The sequence below is a fragment of the Trichosurus vulpecula genome, chromosome 3, assembly GCF_011100635.1.
Source record: "Trichosurus vulpecula isolate mTriVul1 chromosome 3, mTriVul1.pri, whole genome shotgun sequence".
Taxonomy (NCBI): Eukaryota; Metazoa; Chordata; class Mammalia; order Diprotodontia; family Phalangeridae; genus Trichosurus; species Trichosurus vulpecula.
In genome coordinates this window covers 156,666,387-156,694,311 of record NC_050575.1, presented here as the reverse complement: position 1 = coordinate 156,694,311, position 27,925 = coordinate 156,666,387, and the positions used below count along the sequence as shown (strand labels likewise).

The window sequence follows — 27,925 nt, the reverse complement described above, 5'->3', positions numbered from 1 at the left end:
TTGGGCTGCTCTTTTGATAAGCCTGCCTCCATGCACAACCCTCATATACTCTACTGAATTGGGGCCAATTAAATCAATAAGTATTTAATAAGCATCTACTATGTGCCAGGCATTGTGCTAAGCACGGGGGTTACATAGAAAGGCAAAAATCGTCCCTGCCTTCAAGGACCTCACAATCTAAAGGGGGAAACAACATGCAAACAACTGTGATGAAACAAAATATATACAGGATAAATTGCAGATAATTTCAGGGGGAAAGCACTAACGTTAAGGGCAATTTGGAAAGGCTTCATGCAGAAAGTGACATTTTGCTGAAACTTGGAGGAAACCAAGAAAATTAGGAAGTGGAGATGAGGAGGGAAAGACTCAAGGAACTGTGCTAAGAATACTAAATGAATCTGGGATCTTATCAATAGGGTTGTTTTCTCTGATGATGCAGATTGCAACCCATCCATGGCTGATTATTCTGTGCAACTCTTGTCCATATGCTCTCATCGGTTTGCCACTGGGGACCTTCCTTGACTTCCCTATGTATCTCAAGGAATGCCAGTATACCATATGTGCTGTCAGTTATCCTTTGACCTTGCCACATGACTTCAGTCCATCTTTTTCAATCCTGTACTTCTTTGATGACATTGATTTACATGTTGCCTCTCCATTTTATCTTAAGAATTATGTCTAAGTCTTCAAAGGCAGTAGTGTTCCATTCAAGAAATCCAGCAGGGTGATGGGGCTTTATTACTGGGAGAAGTTTGGCATCTAGGACACAAATATATAACCCAACAGTCTTTGCCTTTCAAGGTGCCACTCTTCTGGAAGCTTCCCTTGCCTATATCAGCCCTTAATGAACTTCCTCTCTCTGAATTCCTGCCTCACAATGTGGTAATCATCACATATTGTCTTGTATTTTTCAACTGTGGTTCTGTGTGTCCCATCTCCCAAAGAACAACCACCACAACTTAGACTTCTCGTTACACTTTAATGTTTACAAACACATTTTGCCACAATAACCTTTTGAGGTAGGCACACAGAATCAGAGATCTAGAGCTGGAGGAGACCTCTGAGGCCGTCCCGTCCAATCTCTTCATTTTATGTATGAGGAGGCTAAGGCCCACACAGGTTAAGTAACTCTTGGCCTCTGACTCCAGCTTCGGTGCTTTTTCATTTTAGCAAGTTAATTCAAGTAGTATAATCTCTATTTTACAGATATGGAAGCCCAAGTTCAGAGAGGGTAGGATACATATCCAAGCTCACAAAATAAATTAAAAGATGGGACTTGAACCCAGGACCCCTCCTTTCAGATTCACATGCCTGGAAGGGAGTTTCAGTGCATCCTCACACCCCACATTGCTCCACCCACTCCTATACAAGGAAAGGGAAAAACAATGCCAGTGCTATATGAACTTCCAGCCTCGAAAGGAGACAAGCAAAAATTATGTGCAAACAGGATATTCAATATTTGCTTAGTAGTCAAATGAGAAGGGAAGGGGAAGCCTAGAGGACCCTGAGAGAAACCGCAGACTCAAAACTTTATACCATTGAATAACAGAATTTCAGAGGTAGAAGGGACCTTAGAGATCCTTCATGACAGATGGATTTTGTGAGCAGCATCTTGGAGGAAATGACTTGCCCAAAGTCACACATGTAAGTCCATGAGAGTGCTAGGACTAGAACTGAGGTCTCCTGACTCAGGGGTGCACCAGCTGTTTGGATCAGTGCTGTCCCACATTCCTCCACACCCAGCCTAAAGGCCTAGTGGGGAGGCTGGATGGAACTGTGTTTCTCCAGTTCAGTCATTCTGGGAATGAAGTATATACGTGCTTAATTAAAAAAATAAATTAAACAGAGTTCAGATCAGACTGATGCCCGCAGGAAGGTGGTTATGCCTTTGTTCCTGAATTACATCATATTTTATACTCCATGTTACACAATGTATTAAACACCATTATACTATGTAGCACTTCCTCCATTGGAAACACACATAGATAGGATCATAAATGTATCCGAGGAAGGGAACTTCAAAAGTTCAACCCCATCATTTTACAGAGAAGGAAACGTGAGGCACAGAGAAATTCAGCAATTTGCCTAAAGTCATAGAGATAGTAAGCATCGGAGGCTAGATTTGAAGCCAGACCCTCTGACTCCAGAGCCAGTGCTCGCTTTCTGTTGAGTCACTTTAGACTCTTAGGACTGTAAAATGTTAGAGGTGGAAGGGACCTTTAGAGATCATCCAGTACCACTTCTTTTAGAGACGAGCAAACTAAAGCAAGAGGGGGGGAAACACTGAGGCAAAGGGCCTGCCCTGCTCTGTCCAGTCCAAAGTAGATACCTTCCTTGAGGGATATTGTAGGAGAGGAGGGATCTGCCTGGAAGGTTGCATCCCACTGACCCCACATCAGGGACATTCGAGGACAAGGAGAGGATGCCCTGGGTACCCTGGGTAGGGACAGCAGCTGAATCTGGTTGGTCCCCCACTCTGCAAAGGGGCCATACATCCACCTTGCATGGATCTGGTAAGCCTAAGGGAGGAATCCTGGGGCTCCCTTGGGGTTGGTTAGGAGAAGTTCAGTCTGGGATCCTGGCCCTGGAGCAACTGGGCTGTGTCCTTGGGGACTGGATTCTTCCACAGGCTGCAGAGGAGATGGATGGGGAAAGAATCAGAGGCTACTGAGTTCTGTGGTGGCATCTCCCAGAGACCACAGGGCCACAGGATCATAGATTCAGGCCTAGGAAGGAACTCAGGGGCCATTTAGTCTAACCCCCTCATTTTGTGGCCCAGAGAAGTTATAAGGAATTTGGTCCCACAGCTAGTAAGTGGCAGAACCAGAACCCAGGGCCTCTAATTCCAAACCTGGAGTACTTTACACCATATCTGGTTTCCCCTAGATACTGTAAATGGGGGTTATAATGTTCTTCCAGTGGAGCCTCCCAGCTTATCCCTTCTGCCTCATTTTTTCCTTCTCTAAGGTCACATAATTCTTCTGTGGAGTTTGGCTTTTCTTTCTTATTTATCTGAGTCCCTGTCTTTTCCCATAGGAACTCCCTTCTATTTGTTAGAGCTGTGCAGGCAGATTAGAGACATCTCCAAATTCATCATTCCTCCCTCACACCCTGCCCTGGGAGAAAGGGGGAGGAAGGGCAACTGGGAAGCCAGAACCCATGCTTACCATATGACTTGAATTCCAAGACCCCTGGCTAGCCCCTTTGCCAGCAGCTGTGCTCCCAGGGAACCGATCTGATTGCCCTCCAAACTTCTCAAAGGATCAGAGAAGAAAGAAATAGAGATGATGGGGTGAGGGCAGAGGCAGGGGTAGGAGAATGCAGTTATCATTCTGTCGCTCCACCCTAGACCTGACCCAGTTAGGAAGAAGAAGTCTCCTCTTCTTGGTGGGTACCTCTTCTAGCAAGCAGACCCTCACAGAAGCAGGGGACTCTGGTGGGATGAAGGATACCACTGCAGGGGAGACCTCCCTAAGTGCCAGGGCAGAGGGCTGTGGGAGAGTGACTTAGGGAGAGTGCTGGGACACCTTGGGCCTGGGAAATGATCTTGGTTTAAAGGCAATGGGATGAACCTGAAGACCCTTCATTCCAGCCTATCTCAGGGCCCCTGTTCTTCCAGTAATCCTTTTCTGCCCCACTCTACTGAATTGAACCCTGCTTCCTCTTCCTCCCTTACAGCATCCCCATACTCACTCCAATTTCTTCAACTGGTTCATCTGAGGCAGAACATGGGCTAGCTCACTGGCCCCTTCGTTCCCAAGGGAATTCCAGGCCAACCTGTGGAGAGCCTCAAAGATCAGAAGGAAGAGGGAGGGAGGAGGGGAGCAAGTGCTGATGGGGGAAGGAAGTCTCCTCAGATGGGAGACAGTTCTGATGCAAAGCTGGAGAATGGATTTGGATTGGGGAGAGAGAAAGATGGCAGGTGGTGCTCCAGACTCAAGAATCTGAGGCTCGGGGATCCCTGCCTTCCTGTTCTGCTCCTTACACTAACAACATAATAATCACTCCTATAGGACAGGAGTTTGTAAAGCCTCTCTGCATCAATGCCCTCAATGTATTTTTACACCTACACTAGGGAAGCAGGGCAGGGTTTATTAGCCCCATCATGTAGGTGAGAATACTAAGGTTCAGAGACAAAGTGATCTGACCAAGATGGCATCAGGGACAAGAGTCAGGATTAGCAACCAGGTCTCTTGCTTTCCAGCTCTGGGCTTTTTGTACTCACAGGATCTCCTCAAGCTCATGGCAGAGAATCAAGCTACTGGCAAGAGGTTTGGTCATCTGGTCGTTAATCTTGCAGGATGTGAGGCTGGGAGAGAATAAAGGAATTTGGCCAGGGGAGCCCTGAACAAGGAGACCCCAACCAAGCTCACTGAGGCCCTGCCCACCCACCCTAGTCATTGGGAGTCAGCATTGGGATGGACTAGGTGGAGAAGAGTGTAATTAGGTAGGGTCCAAGGAAGGTTGTGCTCCTGGCATCCCTGAGGGGCTACCCCTGTGAGCTAGGTAGTACATGGGGGTCATGATCCTTGGGTCTTGAGCAGAATGACAGAAAAGGGGACCCTGTACTTATGCCCCACATAAGGCGGGTCTAGGCCTCCAGGGGAATAAGAAGGAACACAGCCTTTCCATCTAGGAGAACAAGGTAGGGGGACTTACTTAATCTTTCTGAGCTTCAGGAGTCCCTCTGAGAGAGGCAAAATCCCTTCAGCAAAGATGTTTTCTGCCAAGCTGCCAGGCAAATGAGAAGGGTCAATGATAGGCTTCCCTGGCTATACCTCAATCCTTCTCCTCTCTTTCCCTCCTTCCCTTACCTCTCCACCCCCTCCTCCTTTACCTGATTTCTTCTATCCACTGGCATCTGGCAAGGGCCTGGCCCAGGCTCAGTGTCCCCTCGATGCCAATCTGGTTGGAACAAAGGCTGAAACAAAGTATAAGAGCCACCCACGGTGCAGCTATGGGTTTAAGGAAGTCCAAGCGGATGGAGGAAAGCTCATGGGCTTTTCCACTTCTGGCTGTCCATCAGCCTGGACATTTACCCACAGATGATATCCCCAGACAAGATGAACCCCTTGTGGAATTTCTACAGACAGACCTTCTGCTGTGCCTCTCAGGTTCCTCTCCTCCCTCTCAGCCCTACTTTTGGGCCCCAGGATCTCTCACTGCTGTTCCCCACTCAGACCGGAGGGTAGAGGCACCCACAATTAACTAAAATCAGCTAACTCACAATTTCACTGAAGCCTAGCCTTGCTGATTGGTCTCTCTTGGCCAGCAGCACTCTCTACATCCTCTTCGCCCCATATACTACCCTCTTCACCACCCTCCGCAAGAGTCAGAGGGTTTCCCTCCCTTCCTTTCCACTTTCATATGCCATACCACTATCGTTCCCTACCCCCCAGCACAGATACTCACTACAAGACTTTCAGGTGATGTGGCAGGTTCTGGGCGAGCCTTATGGCCATCATGTCCCCCATTGTATTGGCCCCTAAGCTGAGAGGGAAGAAGTAACCCCAGGTTACATAGATATTCTGTTCCCCACCCTCTGTCCCCATTGTAAGGAGCCTGGATCACGAAAAACGAGAGGGATAGGAGAAAGGGCAGGCTGGGTTGGGGATGCGGGTAAAGGAAATAATCTTCCTGTTTTCCAGGGGGCAAAACTCACTGTAACTCCTCCACCTGGACACACAGTGCCAGTGCTTCAGCTAGCCTCCTGCCTCCTGCTGGGCTGATGCCATTCCACGAGAGGCTAAAATGTCCCCACCCCACCCCACAGAAAGAAGCCAGGTCACATATATGAAGTTATATTGCATAATTTGGAGAAGAGAAGACTCAGGAAACAAAAGTCATTTCCTGTTCTACACTCCCCCATCATTCCATCTCTCCCCAGTGCATAGAGGGATAACCTGCCCTTCTACATACAAGTTGAATGATAGAGTAGAAGGTTACTTTTCTCCTCCAGCCCCAGGTACCCTCCTCCAGATTATTCTAGACACATACCCCAGGATGCTCAGAGAGGTCCATCTTAGTCATCATCCTCCCCACCAGTGACCACCCCCTCACTCCCAAAACATTCTCCCAGGCTCCTTAGTGAGATTTCCATCTTGAGTTCCTGAACCTAAACCAGGGGTGTTACCCCTCACCTATGCTCCATGCCCTGTATCCAGGTTCAGATCTCAGCAGGGCTCTCCTGCCAAGAGTCAGTCTGCTTGAGGAGGAAGGCGATCCTTCCCCTATCCTGGGGAAGGGCCAGGATAATAAAGGAGAAAGAACACTAGATTGGGAGTCAGAGGACCTGAGTTCAAATCCCAGTTCCACCACTTACTACCTATGTGACTTTGGTTAAGTCACTTGGCCTCTCTTGGCCTGTTTCCTCATTTGTAAAATGAAGGGGGTGGACTATGATGGCCTCTAAGGCCCCTTCCAACTCTAAAGCTAGGATCTTATGAATCCAGAGAGGTCACCAACTTCTGACTATCTGGAACTGCCTGGTCCTTGCTTTCCACTTCTTCTACAATAAGCCCTCTGATTTCTGGTCTTAGATACTGCATATGAATCCTAGTCTGCCACCAGAAGGGGATCTCATGGAGGTGAAGGGGAGGCAGGGGTTCTTGGAGTCAGGCTGAGACTCCAAGGCCATGTAGCTTCTCTATGAGACTGGGTACCTCTCTTATCCTCTCTTCCCGCACCACCCTGGGCAGATGTTCATCTCCCATGAGCTATAGTACAGTCTTGATTTGGGGGGATGTGGTTCAAAGGGGAAATGTTAATGTTTCCCTGTGGGTCTCCAAGTTACTCACTCAATCTTTCTGAGCTGCAGCAACGTGGGCAGGATGGCTGATAAATACTGCACCCCAGCATCTTCGATCTTGTTGTGACTCAAGCTTCGAGACAAAACACAGTATTTACTCAGGCAAGGACATGAGCTTTAGATCTACTAAGCTAATAATTCTATCCAGCAGATGTGTGCTGTTTGTCACCAGGTGACCTGGGCATGGCAGTGGGGATGATTCAGTGCATCCCACTGCTGGAAGTACATCCTGAATAAAAGCAACAGCTGACATTTAGATAAATGCTTTAAGGGTTCCACATAGGAATAGGTACTAGACCTGTCATGTTGTTAGGATAGGACATTTCCAGGAGGGAAGGAAGGAAGGAAGGAAGGAAGGAAGGGAGGGAGGGAGGAAAGAAGAAAGGAAGAAGGGAAGGAAGGAAGGAAGGAAGGAAGGAAGGAAGGAAGGAAGGAAGGAAGGAAAGAAGGAAGGAAGGAAGGAAGGAAAGAAGGAAGGAAGGAAGAGAGGAAACAAGGAAGGAAGGAAGGGAGGAAGGAAGGAAGGGAGGAAAGAAAGAAGGAAGGAAGGAAAGAAGGAAGGAAGGAAGGAAGGAAAGAAGGAAGAAAGGAAGGAAAGAAGGAAGGAAGGAAGGAAGATTTTTTTAAGCGCTAGGCACAGTACTAAGTGCTTCATGATTATTAATTTTATCTCAGATAAAAGAAACCCCTTTTACTACAGCAGGTGGGCACCTTTTCTGCAACTTAAAATTGAGAGGTGACTTGTCCAGGGTAACCCCATCAAGATGTGCCAGGACATGAACCCAGCTGTGGTAGCTATAGGTATTATCTCCATTTTACCACTGAGGAAACTGAGACACAGCAAGTGTCAGAGGTGGGACTTGAACCCATGTTTACCTTCACCTCAAGTCCAAAACTCTCCCTTTCTGCTATATCATAAGCTTGTACTACTCATGGGGCATGACTGCATCATGTGGACCAGTCAATAAACAAGTATTTATTAAGCATCTGCAATATATTAGGCACTGTGCTAGGCACTGTGGATACTCAAATCCCTACATGCAAGGAATTTGTATTCTGTGTATATCTATATGTGTATACATATATACACACACACAGAATGCAAGTTCTTTGCATACACATACATATACAAATAATAAAAATAAAGTGACTACACATATACCTATTTACACATACATGTACACACATACTATATGTATACACATACATGCATACATACACACATACATACATAGATAGTTTGGAAAGGAAGGTGCTAGCAATTGAGAAGATTGGGAAAGGCTTCATGTAGAAGGTGGGGCTTGTCATATAGAAAAAGAGGAACTCTCTGAGTTGGAGATAAAGAGGCGGTTCATTCTCGGTGTGTGGACAGCCAGTGCAAAAGCTCAGAGATGGGAGATGGAGTGTTGTGTGTGAAGACAAAGACAAGGACAATTTGTCTGGTTTGAGGAGTGCTGGGGGAGAACAATGTCCACTGAAGTTAGAAAGATTGTCTAGGGACAGATTGTGAAGGGCTTTAAAAGTGAAAAGGGTTTAAAAGTGGAAAAGAGCTTCTATTTGATCCTAGAGTCAATAGGTAACATGAGAGTTGGCTGAATAATGGAATCACGTGGTCAGATCTGCATTTAAGTGAAATGACTTTTGTAGCCATGTGTAGGATGGATCAGAGTGGTGAGAGATGAGGCAGGGAGACTTCCTGGGAGGCTGTTGTGATAATCTAGGGGAGAATGATGAGGATCTAAACTAGGGTGACAACTGTGCCAGTGCGGAGAACATCATTATTGTCATCTTTGGGTTTTACTGATGGTGAGAACCTTGGGATCTTCAGTCATGGACACTCCATGAGTTCCCATATTTCCCTAATGTGGAAACTAAATTCCTCTGTTGCCCTTTGTGCGCCCCATTCCCTTATGTCTTCTCTTTAGGAGATCACACTTTCCATACGTTTAATAAAGATCCCTGCGGTGCCCAGCATTCCTTGGATCCCAACTGTACAAATGAAAGGATGTGGGAGGTGATGAGAGGGGACAGGAATCAGAGAAATGACTGGTCTCTGTCCCACATCTGGCATTTCCAAGTCTGAGAGGCTGGAGAAAGGGGCAGATAGACTTACTTCAGATCTTCCAAGTTGGTAGCACCCCTGAGGGCATCTGACAGGTAGGAGCAGCTGACGCTGCTGAGACCACTGTTGCTCAAGCTGTGGAGAGATGTGGGAAAACATCCCCAATGGCCATTAGCCTGGGCCTTAAACTTGGATGGTGAAGTCCAGATGAGAAGACTGGGGGTAGGGTAGGAGCTTGAGAGTAGAATAAGCTTCCTGACAGGGGTGGATGGGTGGGCATTAGAAGTTTTTATGATGTCAAGCCAGTAGATGGAGCTTTGTGGGACAAGGGACAGATGACAACAGGGAATCAATGAAGTCCTTGACAGTCTTATCACTAAGGATGGGATGGGATGGAGATGGAACCTGACAACCTTTGTTCTCATGTCCCAGGAAATGCAGAGACAATCTTGTGGCTTACTAGATCATTTCCCAAATGCTCGCTGGAATAACCTGACTATACTCTGATTCTTCCCAGAAATTACTGGAGACCATAGCCAGGAGTGGGGGTGGAGTTGACTTATTAAGGTAATTTAGGGGCATCTGGGGATTTAGAGCTTGAAGGAACCTTGGGATCTAGTAAAACTCTCTCATTTTACAGATGAGGAAACTGAGGTATTGAGAAGTGAAATGACTTGTTTAAGGTCTCATAGGTGGTAAGTAGCAAATCTAGGAGCCAAATCCAGATCCTCTGATTTCAGCTTTATTTCTCTTTCTACTATAGGTGGCTACTTCTGGTCACTAAAGCCTATGGGGTTATTGGAGTGGAGGTGGCCCCACTGAAATTCCTGGGATGTAATAAACACAGGATGAACTCACTCAAGTCTCTGCAGGAGGGACATTCTTTGAAGTCTCTGGGCTAGTTCACTCAATGTCTGGTCATCCAACTTCAGGGAACTGAGGCTATAGGGAAAGGAATCCAAGACAATTCAGATTGAGCACCATAAGGAAATGTGCTGAGATGATAGTTTAAATGCTGCTTAACCAAGGTCTATTCTGGAAACAATTTTGTCCTTTTAGAAAAGTGTTTTAGCTGAGTCTTGCAATTCCAAACTGTAGATCAGAGGTAAATTGTAAGAGCTGTTCTTGCTAAAGGAACACTTATATTGAAATTTCAGGGCATAGCACGCCTAGGAAAGGACAGGACGAAGGGGTCAGTCCACCTAAGAATATTAGTCAACAGCATAATTGGTGTTTAAGTCAAACTGCCAGGAACCATTTTCACCCTCCCCCTCTCCGCCCTTCACTCCCACCCCCTTAGACCTGCCACTCTACTTACTTCAGACTCCTAAGTTGGCACTTCCCTTCCAGAGCTCCCATTAGCACCCTGGTGTCTTCCACACTGAACTCATTCTTGGATAGACTGAAAAGAGCCAAGAATAGAATAGGAGGTGGTCATATCCTTGCCTTCCCCCCAACTCTATCTCTGGGTTCTTCTCTGGGTAAGATCTCCAGCTTTGGAACCAGAACTATTGGCCTCCTCTTAGGACCAATCCACCCCTCTGGGCCCCAGATGAAGGGAATGCGACTGGCTGCTATGGCGGAGGGTCCATAGGCAGCTCCAGTAGTATCTGAGGATGAAAAGGACACAATGGGCAAACAAGGGGGCTGTAGGTCTGGTGCCTTTTATACTCTGGACTCTCCTATAGCAGCATATAGTGGGAAGGCAGGCTTAGATCCTAGAGGATCTGGGATGGGGGCAAGGAAGAGGAGGGTGGAGGGCCACTGCTGGCCAGGATGTAACAAATATAGTCAGCCTGTGTCAGCTCTAGGAGATAACTGCTCTCCAAAGGAACTCTTGGCTAAGGGCTATAGACAGTGGAGACAGAAGTGGGAGGTTGACATACAGAGGGGTGGGGGATGAATGTTCTCTTTTGAAAAATGGGGAAACAGGGACAACTAGGTGGCACAGTGGGTAGAGCTCCAGCCCTGGAGTCAAGAGGACCTGAATTCAAATTTGGCCTCAGACACTTGGTAGCTGTGTGACCTTGGGCAAGTAACTTAACACTGATTACCTGAAGAAAATGAGGAAATTGAGCTCCAATGAGGGAAGAGACTTGTCTAACAAGGTCACACAGCTTTCATAGACATTTTCTTATAGAATATTTCACAACACTCCTATGAGGCAGGCTGGGAAGTTGTTATCCTCCCCATTCTACAGATGAAGAAACTGAGGCTCAGGGAGGTAAAGTCATTTCCTAAAGAACACAAAATAGGGGTAGCTAGGTGGTGCAGTGAGAAGAGTACTGGAGTCAGGAGGACCTGGGTTCAAATCTGGCCTCAGACACTTGACACACTACCTGTGTGACCTTGGGCAAGTCACTTAACCCCAATTGCCTTGTCTTCCTCCCTCCAAAAAAAAAAAAACACAAAGTAGATCAGTGACAGAGATAGCACTCAGGTCTTCTGACCCCCAGGTGCCTGAGCTTTTTTGCTCTACCACTTTCATAAACTGTGCTAAGGAAGGATGTAGTGCCAACGTCTGGGGTTATTTTTAAGTGCTTTCAACTGAGCCTAGGAAGGCTCCCCAACCATGTTTTCAAATACTCCTTCCTCAGGACCTGCCCCAGTCAGCATAGTGACCATACCAACCACACCTTTGGCATAGCCCATCAGTACAACTTACTCTAGCTCTTCCACAGTATTGCAGCAACTCAGCCCAGATGCTACTTGGTATACCCCGACAGGGCTCACCACGATGGCTGTCAACCTGGCAAGGAAATAAGGGCAGCAACCTTTGGTTCAAAGTTTTTAAGCAAAGGGAAGGGGTTGGGGGAAGGGTAGAGAAGAGATGGGGAGCATTAGAAAGCCATCAGGAGCTGGGAAGACTCTGAACATACTGTCTTTTCTCAACTTTCCTCTCCCATCTTTCTAGGATCATTCATCTATAGACTAAGAAGCAGGAAGTGGACTAGATGACTTTCATTTCAAGTGTTTGGGAATAACAGAATATGGCTGAGGTGGTTGAGCCATCTGTGTGGGACATCATTTAAAAAGTCTCCAGGTCTTACCTGAGTTTCTTCAATTCAGGGAGAGAGAGAAGCAGAGTCTGGAGTAGCTGGGCACTGGTATCACACAAGTGAACCTCGGACCAACTGTGAGAGAAAATAAATTGTTCAGAAAGCATTAGATCTAGAAATGATGTTGGAGGTCATTTAGCACAAACCCTTGTTTTAATGGATGTAGGACTAAGGTACAGAGAAATAATGGAAAGCCTCAAGGTTACTGTGAATCCGTGGGAGACGCAAGACTAGCGTATGTGCTGAGGAATCTACTGCCACCTGAATTCTTAGCAAAGCTGCGACATCTTTCTAAAACTTTCTAATACTTAAACAATATGAACTCTTGCTACGTTTATCATCATCCTATCTCCCAAGTACGAGTATTTGCTTTCAAATCCCTGATTTCATTCCATCTTCTCAGCATCCTCCGGAAGTTGGAAGGAGCAGGGGGAAGCCTTTCCATTTGAAAAATGGGGAAACTGAGGTCTAAAGAGTGCAAAGTCACACAGCTGGGGGCAAAGGCAGGACAAGAACCCAGGTCTCCTAGGCCAAACCCATTGCTCTTCCTACCATCCCACTGTAGCCTTTGTTGATAAAATGTGCTCATGCCTGAGTCTGCTGAGTGCTGCCTTCCAAATCACAGACTTCTACAGCTGAAAAGGACCTTGGCAGCCATCTAGATGAACTCATATCCAAATGAAATCCCTACTATAACATAGCCAAAATATCCAACAGCTGGCCATTTAGTGCTTGGGTAAAGAATTTTAGTATGGGAGAAACGACCACTCCAAGAAGCAGGACATTTCCCTTTGTGCACAGCGCTAATTATTAGAAAGCTTTGCCTGACATCAAACCTACATTTTCCTCTTTGTAACTTTCTCCTATTGCTGCTGGGCCCCAAAAGAATATATCTAATCCCTCCTCCACATGACAGTCCTTTAAATACTTAAATTGTCCCCCTTGAGCCTTCTCCGGGCTAAACACCCCCAGCTCCATCAATCAATCCTCAAGACCCTTTACCATCTTACGTCCTTCTTAAACTGGATCAAACCAAACTAAACACAATACATGAGTCGACCTGGACAGAGAACAATGATAATATCATCTCCTTCTTCCTGGAAGCCCTGCCTCTCTTAATGTAGCCCAAGACTGCATTGGGTGGTTCCACATCACACTGATGACTCATATGGAGCTTATACTTCATGAAAACCTCCAGATATTTTTGAGAACAGTTGCCATAAGTGTCCAACTGCCATAACAACTGTCCATAAATCTCCCATATGTGAAAGTTATCTTTTTGTACCCCTTCTTGAGTTTCATCCTACCAAATTCAGCACAATGCTCTAGCCTGTCAACATTCAATAAATATATTTTAATTATGTACTATGTGTCAGGCCCTGTGCTAAGTGCTAAGGTTTTAAAGAAAGGCAAAAGACAGTCCTTGCTCTCCAGGAGCTCACAATCGAGTGAAGAAGGCAACATACAGATAACTTGTAGACAGGATAAATCGGGAGTTTTTGTTTGTCCTTCTTTCTAGAAGTGGACCAATGACATTAGGAAAGTGATGTCTTGACTTATAAGTGAACTGGATTTTAATGAGGCAGGGCTGTGAAAAGTCATCAGCCTCATTCTCTCCTCCAGAGTCATATGAGTCTAGTGGCAAGACATAGGTCAGGACAACTGGAGATGACCCCAGATGTAGTGGGAGACCTTGGCTTTTTTAAGTTAAGGTCTTTCCCAGGTTTCAGTTTGATTGAGGCAAAGCCCACTGAGTGATTAAGGCTAGATAAGAAATGAGGCGAAGAATGGCCTCTTTTACCTAGTCAAAAAAGAAAAATCAATCTGGGAGGGGAAGACCCTCAGAGTTTCTGGTCAAAACAGAAAAAGTTGCTATTTATATTCACTCTGAGGCATCAGGACCCAAACAAGGACCAGGTGGGGCTTGGCCTGGGACCTACTGGGATTTTAGTTGGAACTTGAAGGAAGCCAGGGAAGGCAGGAAGCTGAGAAGAGGACGGAGAACATTCCAGGCATGTGGAAGGGCCAGTGAAAATGCCTGGAAGCTGGAAATGGAGCATCTTGTTCAATGAACAAATTACAAAAAGGCCAGTGTCACTGGGTTTTAGAGGAAGTGCAGGAAAATTAAGTGTAAGATGACTGGAAAGGTAGAAACGGGTTCTTAAAAACCAAGCAGAGGACTTTATATTTGATCCTGGAGGTGATAGGGAGTCACTGGGTAGGACTGTATGGGGTTAGACCAGTACTTCTTTTAGGATCCTAACTATTATCCAGTGTGTTAGCTAGCCATCCTGGCTTTGTGTCATCTGTAAATAGAAGGATCCAAATCTTTATCCAAGTCAATGATAAAAAGGTTAAACAACACAGGGTCAAACACAGATTCCTGGGGCACTCCACTGGAGACCTCCTGTCAAGCTGACATCAAACCATTAACAACTACACTTTGAGTCTGACTCCTCAACCAGTTCCAAATCCATCTAATTGTTTTCACCATCACCAATCTGTTTTCTCCATCTTTCCCACAAGATAGTATGGCAAATATTTTGCTAAAACCCAAGTGTTCAGTTGTTTTCCAGTTATGTCTGACTCTTTGTGACCCCATTTGGGTTTTCTTAGCAAAGATACTGGAGCAGTTTGCAATTTCCTTCTCCTGCTCATTTTACAGATGAGGAACTGAGGCAAACAGGGTTGAGTGACTTGCCCAGGTTCACAAAGCTAGTGTCTGAGGTCAGATATGAACTCAGGAATATGAATCTTCCTGATTCCAAGCCCAGTGCTCTATCCACTACACCACCTAGCCGCCAAAATCGAAGTAAGCTTTACCTATAGCATTCTCCAAATTTGCTAGTTTAGTTAACCCTGTCAAAAAAGGAAATGAAGTTAGCTTGGCATGACCTGTCCCTGAGGAAGCTATGGTGGCTCTTTATGATCACTGTTTTCTTTGATAGATGTTTGCTGACCATCTCTTAAATGACCCATTCTAGAATTTTCCAGGAAACTAAAGTTCACAGGCCTACGCAGTTTGCAAATTCTGTTCTCTTTCCTTCTATGGAAAGGCATAACATATGCCCTTCTCCAGGGCATTACCTTTCCCGTTTACCATGATCTTTTTAAAAAAATTATTTTTCCAATTAACAAAAAACCCTATTTTCTCTCCTATGACCTTACAGGTATCACTGACAACGACTTTACTACCTGAGAATATAACTTATCTGGGTCAGGTAATAAATTCATCAAGGTCAGTTAGGTGGTCTCTTCCTAGCTCTTCATCTTTTTTGGTATCAATTCTTCATTAGTCATTTTTGTTCTGTCATTGCCAATGCAAAAAACAAAACAAAGCAAAACACCCCAAACCCAACACAAACCTCAAAAGCAAAATGAGATTTGGGCAGCTCAGCCTTCTCTGTCATCAGTTATCATTGTCTCATCCACCTTGGGATATGGAAACAGACCATGTAGGTCTTCCTGAGCCCGACCAATACCTCTAATCTCTGACACAACATCAGGGAGGGACATTTGGAGCTTGTCCCAAGGCCCCTGGTCACCTAGACCAGGATTTTTACATAACTCAGGGACAGAAAGAGAAATGGAAGCTGAGCCTTAGAGATATACTCACCTAAGCTCCTGTAGTCTAAGGCACTTTTCAACCACCTGCCTGAAGATAAAGGTCTGGCTGGCTCCTGGGTCACACTGGATCAGTCTGTAAGGAAAGATCTGGCTGGCTCCTAGGTCATATTGGATCAGTCTGTAAGGAAATGTCTGACTGGCTCCTAGGTCACACTGAGCCAGTCTGCAAGGAAATTGGGGGAAAGGAGATTCAGGTAAATTACACAAGATACCTACTACTATGTGCTAGGTATACAAAGACAAAATTATAATTCCTGCCCCCAAAAGCTCACATTTCTTTTGCATAGGGTCTATAAGCCTATACCTCTTTCTAGCTTTTCTCAGCCTTAAGAAACTGTCACTTCCTAGAGGAGGTGATTTATAGAAAGATTTCCAAGGAAAGGGGTCATACATGAATTCAGGAAAGTCTCAGGTTCATTATTATCTTAGTGATAGGATACTTAAACTTGGGTCCATGAACTTGTTTTTAAAAAAATTTTTAATAACTGTATTTCAATGTAATTGGTTTCCTTATCCTATACATTTTATGCATTAAAAAACATGATTCTGAGAAGGGGTCCACAGGCTTCACCAGCCTGCCAAAGTGGGCCATGACACAAAAGCAGTTAAGGACTCCTGGCTTAGTGGGTTTTAACATAAAGTTCTGGGGTGGCTGGGGCCAGTAAGCTCCAGATGGACTTGTCAAGTTAATTATTTACTAAGAGAATATTAGAGGGAAAACTCCCCAACATGGAGTTTTAATTATCGTCACCAAAGTCTCTCTGGAATTGGCTTTTTTTGTTTTTTGAAATTGAAAGGGGGCCAAGAGTGTCCAAGTCTGCTCTGGGGAGGCTGAAGCTGATGGACAGTTGGAAATCAGCAGTTCTGGGCTGCTGTAGGGTTAAAGCCAGTCAGGTGTCCACACTAAGTCCTTCACCAATATGGTAAGCCACTGGGACTGGGGAAGGGAAGCTTAGAGGGGAGGAGGAGTACTAGGCTGCCTAAGGAAGGGCAAAATGGCCCAAACTGGAAATAGACCAGGTCAAAGCTTTTGTGCTGATCAGCAATAGGATCCTGCCATGAATTGCCACTGAACTTCCAGCTAGTGAGTGAGGGGAACAGTAGAAAGGATAAGAGAAGGAAGAAGAAGAGGGGCAGAAAGAGGAGGAAAAGGAAGAAGAGAAATAGAAGGAAGAAAGGGAAGAAGGAAGAGGAAAAGGAAGAAGAGGAAAAACTGGAAGAGCAGGAAGAGGAGGAAGAGAAAGAAGAGGACAAAGAAGAGGAGAAGGTGAAGGAAGAAGAGAAGGAGGAAGAGGAAGAGAAAGAGGAGGAGAGAGAGAGAAAGAGGAGGGGGAAAAGGTGAAGGAAGAGGAAGAGAAATCAGAAAAGGAGGAGAAGAAAGAAGAGGAGTAGGAAGAGAACAAAGAAGAGAAGGAAGAGAGGAAGAGAAAGAGGACAAGGAGGGGGAGGAGGAAAAAGAAGAGGAAGAGAAGGAGAAAGAAGAGGAGATGGAAGAAGAGGTGTAGGAAGACAAAGAGGAGAAAAAAGGAGGGGAAAGGGGGGCAAATTTAGAAAGAGTAATAAGTTCTGCTTCTCATGGAAGTGTGACCCAGGCTGAAGATGTAAGCAGCTTCAAAAAAAAATAGACCCCTCCTGTGTTGTTAAATGAAACTGTTAGTCTGGGACCTTTCTCTTTTAGATCTCACACAGCCTTTGTTTGTGCCATTCCAATGCACTTGTTACATCTTGTATTATCACTATTATGTTTTTGTTATATGCACCTACTAAACTATAAGCTCTATGAGAGCAGAGGCTGTGCCTCATTTAAACTTTGTATTTGTCCCAGAACCTAGCCTACAGCTCTGCACAGAGCAGCTACTAAATAATTATTTGTTGAGTTCCTTGATTTATAATTCTGTTCCATAGGCTGCCACTTCATCAGTGCATGCAACTGCCTACTAGGTGGGGAAAGAGAGAATGTGGATGGCTCCATGCAACCCACCCCAACTCCTGGGGAAAGAACTCAAAGTACGTGTCTGATGGGTCAGGAAAGTCATCTTGATATGGGCAAAATGGTTCTTACCTCTGCCCAGGGCATAGACTTATCCGTATAACTCTGAAACACGGCACTTAGTAATACCATGTATAGTGTATCAAGTTCATGTTAACTTATCAGGATTAACAGATTAACCAATCCAATTTCCACCCCATGGGGCAAGAATGATTTTTATTGAGTTCTGTGGGATGAAACTAGCTGTGGAAAGGGCTCTGGAGGATTTATTTAACATTTGGGCCTAGATCCATCCACCCCACCAGTCCTAGACAGAGTCTACAACAATCTGGGGACACAGAAGACCCACTTGAGTCCTAGAACTTACCTGAAAGTCGTGACTGCAGGATTCTCTGTCTGCTGGGAAAATGTTTCTTCAATGTGGAGGAGAGACTGTTGTCTGGAGATGCTAGGAGAAGGAAGAAGGATACGCCTAAGGGGAGGAGAGCCTCCTGCCTAGACCTTTACAGTTACATTATCATAGGATCATAGACTTTAAGCTGGAAGGGACCTTAGAGGTCATGAAATCTAACTTTTCTTATTTTGTAGATGAGGAACTGAGGCCCAGAGAGGATAAGGGACTTGTTCAGGGTGACACAGCTATTAAGTGTCTGAGGCACTATTCAAAGCCAGCTCTTTCTGAGTAATCTATATATTATGCTATGATGTTGGTAAGGTATATTAAGGACTAGATGACACCTACAGCTGCTCTTAAGTAGCCCCATAAGTCATTTTTTTTCTTTCAGCGTATGGTCCTTGGCTTCCCAGAATCATGGAATATTCAAGCTGGAAGGGACTTTTAAGATATTCTAGCTTAGGGAGAAGTGACTTGCCCAAGGTCACAAAGCCAGTAAATTACAAAACTGGGTCTCAGTTCCAGGTTTCCTGACTTCAAGTCCAGTGCTCTTTTCACTAGAATTCCCTGCCCACCCTCTACCTTTAGTAATCAGAAATTCAAATAAAAAAATTTAAAAATTTCAAATTCAATTGCAAATCAGTTTATTTTCTTCTTCAAAAATAGTGTGAGCAAGGGGGTAAAGAGTTGTTCTGGATCATCTATAATTCCCAATGTTCTCTGTCCCCAGTTTTTCCCTGTTCCCCAAAGGGGAGAACTGGAATCAGAGATGGAAGGGGCCTTGGTAATTCTCTAGTCTAATGTCCTCGTTTTACAAATGGGGAAACAAAGACTTGTCCAAAGTAAGTTGCTGTTCAGTCGTTTCAGTTGTTTGACTCTTTGTGACTGCATTTGGGGTTTTCTTGGCAAAGATACTGGAGTGGTTTGCCATTTCCTTCTCCAGCTCCTTCTACAGATGAGGAAACTGAGGCAAACAAGGTTAAGTGACTTGTCAAGGGTCACACAGCTGGTAAGAGTCTGAGGCCAGATTTGAACTCATGAAGATGAGTCTTTCTGACTCCAAGTCTGGCCCTCTATCCACTGTCCATAATCAATAAACCAAGATTTTCTGGTCTAGATCCAGCATTCCAGATGGAACATTCTGTACCATCTCTAAGGCTCTGTAATTCACAGAACCATTCTTGGAGCTGAAAGAAATGAGCTTTAGCCCTGTGTGCACGCTGGGGTCTAATTTTAGAAACCATGGATCCCCAGGTGCCTTCCTGGCTCCCTTACTTTATCCTGATGATGTTGCCTGAAGCCTGGACACTTGCCTCCAGCAGGGTAGTGACACTGGCCTTGGTCACCCATGGCTCTTCAACACTGTAATTAGAAACAGATATGGACTTCTCAGAACCAGGAGGGGACAAAAGGGAACCTATTTAACATCCTTTTTTTCCGTCCCTTTTTTGTACTCAGTCTATTTTCCCTGGACTTAGATCACAGAACACAGAAATCTGAGAAACAGCTCTTTGGGGGCATGGGTGGCAATAGATTAGTCAAAAGAGGTTCTAGGTTGTTAAAAAAATCTGTTCTAGGTGCATCAATATAAACACTCCAAACAAATTTAGATACCTCCCAATATAGTTCCGGATACTACAAAAACAAGTCATGAGCTTCCATTTCCCATATCCCACCTCTGCCATATATCAAAGAGTTCCCCCAACTTGACTAACTCTGTGTGCAGACATACCTGATCCTCAGTATTCCTGATGGCAGCCTCACTAAACTCAAGAGAAGTTGCAACCCTCGTAGTGATACTGTGTTATTGGCCAATCTAGGAACAGAGATTTTTGGAATGAAGCCCAAACCCAGGCTGGGCATAGAGGTTGAAGAAAGGAGAATAAATTCTTCCCATGGAGATAATAAGGACTTCTCCAGGAAGCCAGAGTCACCTGAGAACTGAAGAGGGAGGGGGATATTGAGGCAGTGGTATATCTTCCTTGATTAGTTGGATCTGGCCCCATCATGAGACAGAACCCCAGAAGGATGTTGGATTGTTAGACAATAGGAAGATGGATGGGAAGTAGTGGAGAGATCACTAGGCCATCTCTTTAAGATATCCCTTGCCCAACCCTCCAGTGACATCACATGGGACATTACAAGTAACAAAATAATGACAATGCTCCTAGGTATGGATACTGCTATACTTTTGCCAATAGTGTTCTTTCACATATGATCACATATGATACCATTTTATCCTTAAAGCAATCCTGCATGGTGGGCAGTGCAGGGATTATCACCCCAATTTTACAGAGGAGGAAACCGAGGCTCTGAAATTTTGACAGTCAGCCCTGGTTGTCCACTTAGTGGCAGAACCATTAGAGTTCAATTCTGGGGTTAAACCTTTAGCTGCTGATAGTACAATCCATGGAGACCTAAAGGTATTAGTCGCTCAGCTAATACTGCAGGTAGGTGGATGGCAGGCAAGTCCCTTTCCCTTTCTGGACCTCATGGAATCATACATTTAGAGCTGAAAGGGATCTTAAAGGTCATTTAGTCTAACCTCTTCATTTTACAGATGAAGAAACTGAGGCTCAGAGAGGTTGAGTGATTTGCCCAAGGTCACATAGCTAGTAAGCAGCAGAGCCAAGATACAAACTAAGATTCTTTGATGCCAAATCCAGCACCCTTTTGGGTAGCCTGCCAGGGCCAGACCTCAGGATGTCTTTTGGGGAAGGAACAATTAAGGGACCAGGCTTGCGGGGACAGAGAATCCGGGATTCTGCTGGCCTTCTCTTCCTTCTGTAAAGTGAGGGATGTGGACTAGGTAATTTCCAAGTTTCCTTCTAGTTCTAATCTTCTGATCCCAAGGATACATAGAGTGTCAGCAGCAGAGCCTGGACTAGTGCCCAAGGGCCCTGAGTCTCAGTTCAGAGTTCTTCCTTCTATAGCACATCGCCAGGCACACCCCACAGTCTGGCACAAATCCAATTCAATTAAACCAATATTTATTCAATGCCTACTGTGTGCAGGGCCCAGAATGAGTTATTAATAAAACAAAGATGAAACAGGATACAGCCTGTGCCTTTAAGATATGAATGTTATGTTTGGAGCCTGAGGAAGCTTCCTGACTGGGAGCAACTCCTTCCCTCTCCCCCACCTCCATTCCCTTTGTTCTGCTCAAGGCACTGGTCTTGGCTGCTTACATGAGATCAGTCAGCTTTGGCACTTGCTCCCCCAGGGTGTCCAGCTTGGCAATGTGCTCCGGCTGGAGGTTGAATCTGGTCAGCCTGAGAGGGGAAAAGCAGGGAGAGGTCATAGTCAGGCTTATTAGAGGGACTGACTCTGCAGCCTGAGTATGAATTGAGGGTTTAAGTTCCAACTGTTTGCTCAGTTCTGGATGGAAAGCTCACTGTGGGCAAAGACTTGAACTAGCATTAGGGATAGGGCCAAAGAAGGCAGGAAACAAATCAATCCTTGCCTTTGGGGAATGAAGAAATTCCTAACTTGAGGTCTATGAACTTGTTTTCAAAAATGAGTTTCATAAACATATTTTGATATAATTGGCTTCTTTGTCATTTTCTGCAGTTTATGCATTCATTTAAAAACATTACTTTGAGGAGGGGCTCCTTAGACTTGACCAGACTGCTAAAGGACCCATGGCATAAAAGGGTTAAAAATTCTCGATCTAATGGAAGAGACATTGAAACACTGATGAGACAAACACATCAAAAAACTAAGACTACAATCAATATGATGAGCTTTCATGGCGCCAGGAAAGGCCATTACAGAGAGGTGATGGATTTAGGGTGTAGAATAAGGCACACTTATTTTTATACACAGCCACTGATGGAATTTGTTTTGTCTGTGCATATTTTTTACAAGAAACTTTTTTCCTTTCTTTCCCAATGGGTGGGGGAGTAGAAGGAAAGAAATAAATTTCTGTTATTTTTTTTCAATTGGGGGGCCGGGGCTTTGCTTACAGATGTGAGATGTTGCATGTGCTTCCAGATGAGGCTACTATATTATTATTAGTTTTATGTAGCTGTTTTACTTTGTTGCAAGAGACCTCTCATGAAGTATGAATAATTTGTAATTGTATGAAATGTGAAAACAAAGCATATCAATAAAACTTCTTTTTAAAAGCTGAAATGAAAATGGTTGGAGGTACACGCAAGGACTGAAGCAACAAAGGACAATGACATAAATGATCCAAACTGGAGAGTAACAGTCTGGGAAAGCTTCCTAAAAGAAGGTACAGAATCGTAGATTTGGAGCTAGTGCGGACCTTGAGGGTTGTGGAATCTAACTCTCTCATTTTACAGAGGAAGACACTGTTTAAGATTACCCAGATTGCAGAACCAAGATTTGAACTCAGTTCCTCTGGCTCTAAATTCAGCGCTCTCTTCATTATACCATGTTGCCAGGATGTTGAGGGAAGAGAGATATGGTTGGTGGAGAGGAGAGGGATTAACCAGCAAAGGAGAGAGTTCTAATTTCCCTTCCCCTCTCTGCCCACTCCAATCCGGGATTACCTCAGGGTCTTTCTGGGCTCTTGGTGCTCTGAGAACTGTATCAGAATCTTCTGCTCTGGATCCAGGCTGCATAGAGAGAAGTGGGTGAACATAGGAATAGTACCTGACAAGCCCTGATCACAGAGAACAAGGGATTGGGATGGCAGGATCAAGGTGGACCACAGGAATTCAGATCTTTGATATCATCTAGTCCACCCTATCATTGTATACACAGAAGAACTGAAGTCCAAAGAAGGGAAAGCACTTGTCTAAGGTCACATAGCAAGTAAGCATCAGAGCCAAAACTAGAGCTCAGGTCTTCTGACTCCTAGTCTAATGTTCTTCCCACTGCACTCCAAAAATGTCAGTGCCCAAAAGACTTTAGGATGGTGAGGTAAGTAGGTGTTGATCTTCCCCTTCCCCCAATACGTAGGAGGCTCCAAGATCTAATAGCAAGAAAAGAGAAGTTGGAGGGTGAGTTACTCACCTCAGTGAGACTTCATGGGCCTGTCTGCAGGTGGACAGAGCAATGATGAAGTGTAGAGCGCCCTCCTGAGAGATACCATTGTGGCTCAGGCTACAGTAGGAAGCAGGGAAGAAGGAACTGGGGCCATGTGGCTGAGACCCTTGGATGCTACTGTAAGGAGCACATCCAAGGAGAACTTCTCTTCTGTCCTTCCCCCACCCCCTGCAGGATCCTTGGGATCTAGAATGCCGTTCCCTTAGCTCCTCCTCATCTATCATTGCCATAATAATAATAATAATAATAACCAGCATTTATATAGTACTTTAAAGTTTGTAAAGTACTTTACATGCATAATCTCATTTCGGCCCCACAACAAGCACATGAGAAAGGTACTACAGGTATTATCCCTATTCTACAGATGAGAAAACGGAGGGTCCAAGAGGTTAAATGACTTGTCCATAGCTAGTAAGTGTCAGAGGTAGGTAGGATTTTAACTTAGATCTTCCCAGCTCCAGATCCAGCACCCTAGCCTCTACAAAATTTTGCATCCAGTTGCATGTCTTTGGATCACCTCTGTGCCCCAAAACACCACCCACCTTCAGGAAGGGAGGGGGCTGGTCTTCCATTGGGATCAGATCATTATTACTTTGCTAGGAGTCAATATGCTTGGTGAGTTGGAATATAACATTAATGAGGAGAAAGTCTTAGGTTCAATCCCCGTAGGGGTCAGTAAGCTTTGGGAAAAAAAACCCCTACTATTTATTGACTACAGATCATTGCCTTCTCCCTCATCTACCCTTGCTAGCCACAACTTAAATATATGGCTTGAAACCAAGGGGACTCAGATGAGAAGTGCAGGGGGCTAACTATAACTCTAGCCTCACTGCTGGGGACACAGCTCAAGGTAAGAAGTGATGTAGCTAACATGAGATTTCTGTATTCTTTATAAATTTTAATGATCCATACTTTCCTTGCTATCCATGATCATGCACAATCAAGTTCACAACAGGGGAACTGTTTGGTTGGGATGAATATCAGGAACGAGACTTTCAGCTCTGGCCGATGTCTTGTCTCCCCAGTATCTCACAAGGATTCTTTTTTACACAGTGAGTGGGAGGAACAGGAGAGGACAGGAAGGGATAGGAAGGACTTCAATTCTTTCTGAAGAGATACCAGAGTGATACTGATCCTTATAGCCTTCCCTTCTTTATAGCAGAAATTTTGGGGGAGTTCTCTTTAGTTAGGTTCTTGGTCCAAAAACCTTGAGGTTCCTATCTAAAGATTGCCCAATAAATGCCTTCAGTTGATGGCCTCCTTTTGCTCTCACCAGCTTTAACCACTTCTCTCCCTTTCTTCCCTCTTTGCCCCCTAATCCTGTAGGATAGTTGCTTTCTTACTTGAGTGAGCCAGAGAGATTCATCTGAGGTAAATGCTCCAGAAGATATCTGAGCCCTTCATCACCCAGTAAGTTTCCTGACAGACTGCACAAAATGGAAGAAGACTGGGTTATAGACCACCTATTGGTGGTTCATTACCACCATCACCACCATCAGCATCCTTAGCCCTCTATTTTAATAAACACACGCAAAGAACACAACCCTTAGGAGTTACAGAAAACTGAGTAGATATGGACTTGCCTTTAAGGGGCTTATACTCTAGTAGAACAGATGAGGAAACAAAATAAATAGGTAATGTCCCAGAGTGCTATGTGGGAGAAGGCCAAGCCCAGATGATTCCCAAAGCAGACTCAGGATGAGAATGTGCAGAGATACTCCCTCTGTATTTTTATCTTTTTACCTCTGTGTATTCACACAAGCTGTCTCCTATGTGTATAATGTACCACTGTGTCATCTCTGCCTCCCAGGATCCCTGTCCACCTTCAAGTCTCAGCTTAGGTGTCATCTCCTCCATGAAGTTTTCTCTGAACCCTCTCCCTACAATTTGCTCATGCTCTCTCCTTCCTCAATTTGCCTCCTACTATACTTATTTGTTTATCTACTGTATCTTCCATAGTAGATTATAAGTTCCTGAAGGGCAACGATTGTTTTTATCTTTGTCCCTCTAGCACCTAGGACAGCTACCGTGTATACTCATCTATCTTTCTCAATTTTCCCCCAGCTCCAACTTACTCAAGGTGACTCAGATCTTTGCACTGCCGTAGTGTACGACACAGCTGCTCCATATTCACTGGGCTGATGCAACAACCTATGAGCCTGTGGAAAGAAGGACAGACAGGAGACATCTACAGCAGCAGGAAAATCCATGGCTTCTGTACCCACAGGTGTACTACTCCTCTCTCAGGTTGCTCCATCCAGCTAATAATGATGATAACAAAACAGCAGCAACAGCAACAGCCAGCATTTGCATAGTGTTTCAAAGGTGGGGAGGCACTTTACAAATACTATTCATTTGATCCTCAGAACAACCCTGGGAGGTAGGTGGTATTCCTCATCCCATTTCACAGATAAGGAGATTGAGGCAGAGAGTGGTAAGTGGCTTGCCCAGAGTCACACAGGTAGGAAGCATCTGAGGCCACATTTGAACTTAGGTCTTCCTGATTTGAGGTCCAGCATTCCATCCACAGCACCACCTAGCTGCTTGAGGATGCTGTCTCAGAACAGCAATATGGGCACCACATCAAAAATCTTTGGGAAGCTCCTATCAGCCTAAATTCTCCTTGGCAATTTAAGCTAGCCTCACAAGTCTTCGGGGAAGGATTATTAGGATGGTTGAAGGTTCTTAAGGGATAAAAATATATAGTAGGGATGATCAACCCAAGACTCTGGTAATGCTCCACAGTCTCTTTATAAGAACTAGAAAGGGCTAGCTCAGAGGATCACAGGTTGGTGTCAAAGTGACCAAAATTGTAAGTGCGGTCCCCAAGTTGCTGACCCAGTAGCTTGGCTATTCTACAATCACAAGCTGTGCTCCTAACCGAGGCCAACCATCTCACAAATGCAAACCCTTGGTCCCAAGGGGGTGGCTCGGAAGAGGAAATTTGGATGGTTGGGTGCAAATCTGTCCCTATTGACGAAGACACAACTCAAAGCAAGTGTTCTACTGATGGAGACTTAACCTTCCTGCATTATGATTGGCATTATTATTCACAATCAATAGCATATTTTATTCCTGTGATAGCCCATCATCCTATGCTGGGTATTTGAACCCCCAGTGCTAATGAAGTTGGGCACTAGCTAGGTGATCAGTCTTTATCATCAGGATAGAAACACTGAAGCTCATGTCAGGATTGTCTTACCCACAGGACACTCCTTTCCTCTTGCCAGGAGTAAAGTACAGACAGGCATACTTCTGGGACCTAAAACATATTTAAACACAGATCAAGACTCCTTCTGTAGCTCTCCTTGCCAAAGCCAGATCTCAGGATACCCACTGGGGTAGAAACAATTTTCTCAAGGGACTAAGCACAGAGATGGAGAATCAGGGACTCAGGGTGTAGATAGATATTTTCTCATCTTGAAGAAAGGGTTTGCAGAGCAGGTCCCATGTTGTCTCTTAGGCCTACAAGGAGACCCTGATTTAGGTGAGTGGCAAATGAAACCCTCAAACCTGACTCACTTCAGAGAATTTGTTACTCCCATGGGTACTCCCCTATCTAGGTCAGATGATCACATACCTGACTTCCACCTTTCGAATTTGTTCACATAGGCTAATGGCACCGGCCAGCAAGAAGACACTATTTAGGGACAAAGTGGTCTGGCTGAGTCTGTGAGGGATGAAAGCAAAGGGAAAATCAATCACTGAGAAGGAAGTCAGACAAAGCCCAGGAGTTTCCTCATCTTAGTTGTAATATGGCATCTTTCACATCCAAAGATAGAAGTACTGACTTTACTCACCGTTGGTGGGGAGACTCTGGGAACAAGAAATTTCCTGAGGAAGATGGCCTAGCAACATTAGATATCAAACTATATTATAAAGCAGTAATCATCAAAACAATCTGGTACTGGTTGAGAAAGAGTGGTGGATCAATGGAGTAGACTAGGTACATAATACATAATAGTAAATGATCACAGTAATCTAGCGTTTGATAAACCCAAAGACCTAAGATTTTGGGACAACAACTCACTGTTTGATAAAAACTATTGGGAAAAATGGAAAATGGTATGACAAAAACTAGGTATAGACCAATATCTTACATTGTATATCAAGATAAGGTCAAAGTAGGTACATGATTTAAACACAAGGAGTGGTACCATAAACAAATTAGGAGAGCGAGGAACACTTTACCTGTCAAATCTATGGATAAGGGAATAATTTATGACCAAACAAGAGATAGAGAACATTACAAAATGTAAAATGGATAATTTTGATTATATTAAGTTTAAAAAAACTTTGCACAAACAAAACCAAGGCAACCGAGATTAGAAGGAAAGCAGAAAGCTGAGAAAAAAAATTTTTTACAGCAAGTACCTCTGACAAAGGTCTCATTTCTTAGATATGTAGAGAACTGAGCCAAATTTATAAGAAAGCAAGTTACTCTCCAATTGATAAATGGCCAAAGGATATATATAGGCAGTTTTCAGATGGAGAAATTAAAGCTATCTATGGCCATATGAAAAAATGCTCTAAATCACTATTGATTAGAGAAATACAAATTAAAACAACTCAGAGGTACCACCTCACACCTATCAGAGTGGCTAATATGACAGAAAAGGAAAATGACATATGTTGGAGATGCGGGAAAATTGGGACACTGTTGGTGGAATTATTAACTGATCCAACCATTTTGGAAAGCAATTTGGAACTATGCTCAAAGGGTAATCAAACCATGCATATCCTTTGATCCAGCAATACCACTACTAGGTCTGTATCCTAAAGAGATCATAAAAAAGGGAAAAAGACCTACATGTACAAAAATATTTATAGCAGCTCTTTCTGTGGTGGCAAAGAAGCAGAAATTGAGGGAATGCCCATCAATTGGAGAATGGCTGAGCAAGTTGTGGTATATGAATATAATGTAATACTATTATGCCATAAGAAATGATGAGCAGGTGTATTTCAGAAA

At 44.5% G+C, this 27,925-nt stretch overlaps 1 protein-coding gene across 2 annotated transcripts in view; it reads right to left on the bottom strand.

Annotated features, from left to right (window-relative positions):
- Window positions 1–959: 959 nt before the first annotated feature.
- The window catches only part of NLRC5 (NLR family CARD domain containing 5), a 98,467-nt gene continuing 71,501 nt past the window's right edge, over window positions 960–27,925 (bottom strand). The window contains exons 25-49 of one of the 2 annotated variants that reach the window (XM_036751989.1): window positions 26,537–26,626; window positions 26,159–26,218; window positions 25,032–25,115; window positions 24,300–24,383; window positions 22,924–23,013; window positions 22,458–22,523; window positions 21,129–21,212; window positions 19,673–19,756; window positions 19,216–19,302; window positions 17,914–17,994; window positions 15,546–15,719; window positions 11,921–12,004; window positions 11,536–11,619; window positions 10,189–10,272; window positions 9,729–9,812; window positions 8,922–9,005; window positions 6,798–6,881; window positions 5,663–5,746; window positions 5,413–5,490; window positions 4,838–4,921; window positions 4,660–4,731; window positions 4,226–4,309; window positions 3,694–3,777; window positions 3,168–3,254; window positions 960–2,630 (exon numbers count right to left, since the gene is read on the bottom strand). In XM_036751989.1, coding sequence (XP_036607884.1) covers window positions 2,555–2,630; window positions 3,168–3,254; window positions 3,694–3,777; window positions 4,226–4,309; window positions 4,660–4,731; window positions 4,838–4,921; window positions 5,413–5,490; window positions 5,663–5,746; window positions 6,798–6,881; window positions 8,922–9,005; window positions 9,729–9,812; window positions 10,189–10,272; window positions 11,536–11,619; window positions 11,921–12,004; window positions 15,546–15,719; window positions 17,914–17,994; window positions 19,216–19,302; window positions 19,673–19,756; window positions 21,129–21,212; window positions 22,458–22,523; window positions 22,924–23,013; window positions 24,300–24,383; window positions 25,032–25,115; window positions 26,159–26,218; window positions 26,537–26,626 — 2,137 coding nt within the window. In that variant the 3' untranslated portion in view covers window positions 960–2,554. The remainder of the gene's footprint in view (window positions 2,631–3,167; window positions 3,255–3,693; window positions 3,778–4,225; window positions 4,310–4,659; window positions 4,732–4,837; window positions 4,922–5,412; window positions 5,491–5,662; window positions 5,747–6,797; window positions 6,882–8,921; window positions 9,006–9,728; window positions 9,813–10,188; window positions 10,273–11,535; window positions 11,620–11,920; window positions 12,005–15,545; window positions 15,720–17,913; window positions 17,995–19,215; window positions 19,303–19,672; window positions 19,757–21,128; window positions 21,213–22,457; window positions 22,524–22,923; window positions 23,014–24,299; window positions 24,384–25,031; window positions 25,116–26,158; window positions 26,219–26,536; window positions 26,627–27,925) is intronic. The other variant, XM_036751990.1, reaches the window with a different exon arrangement.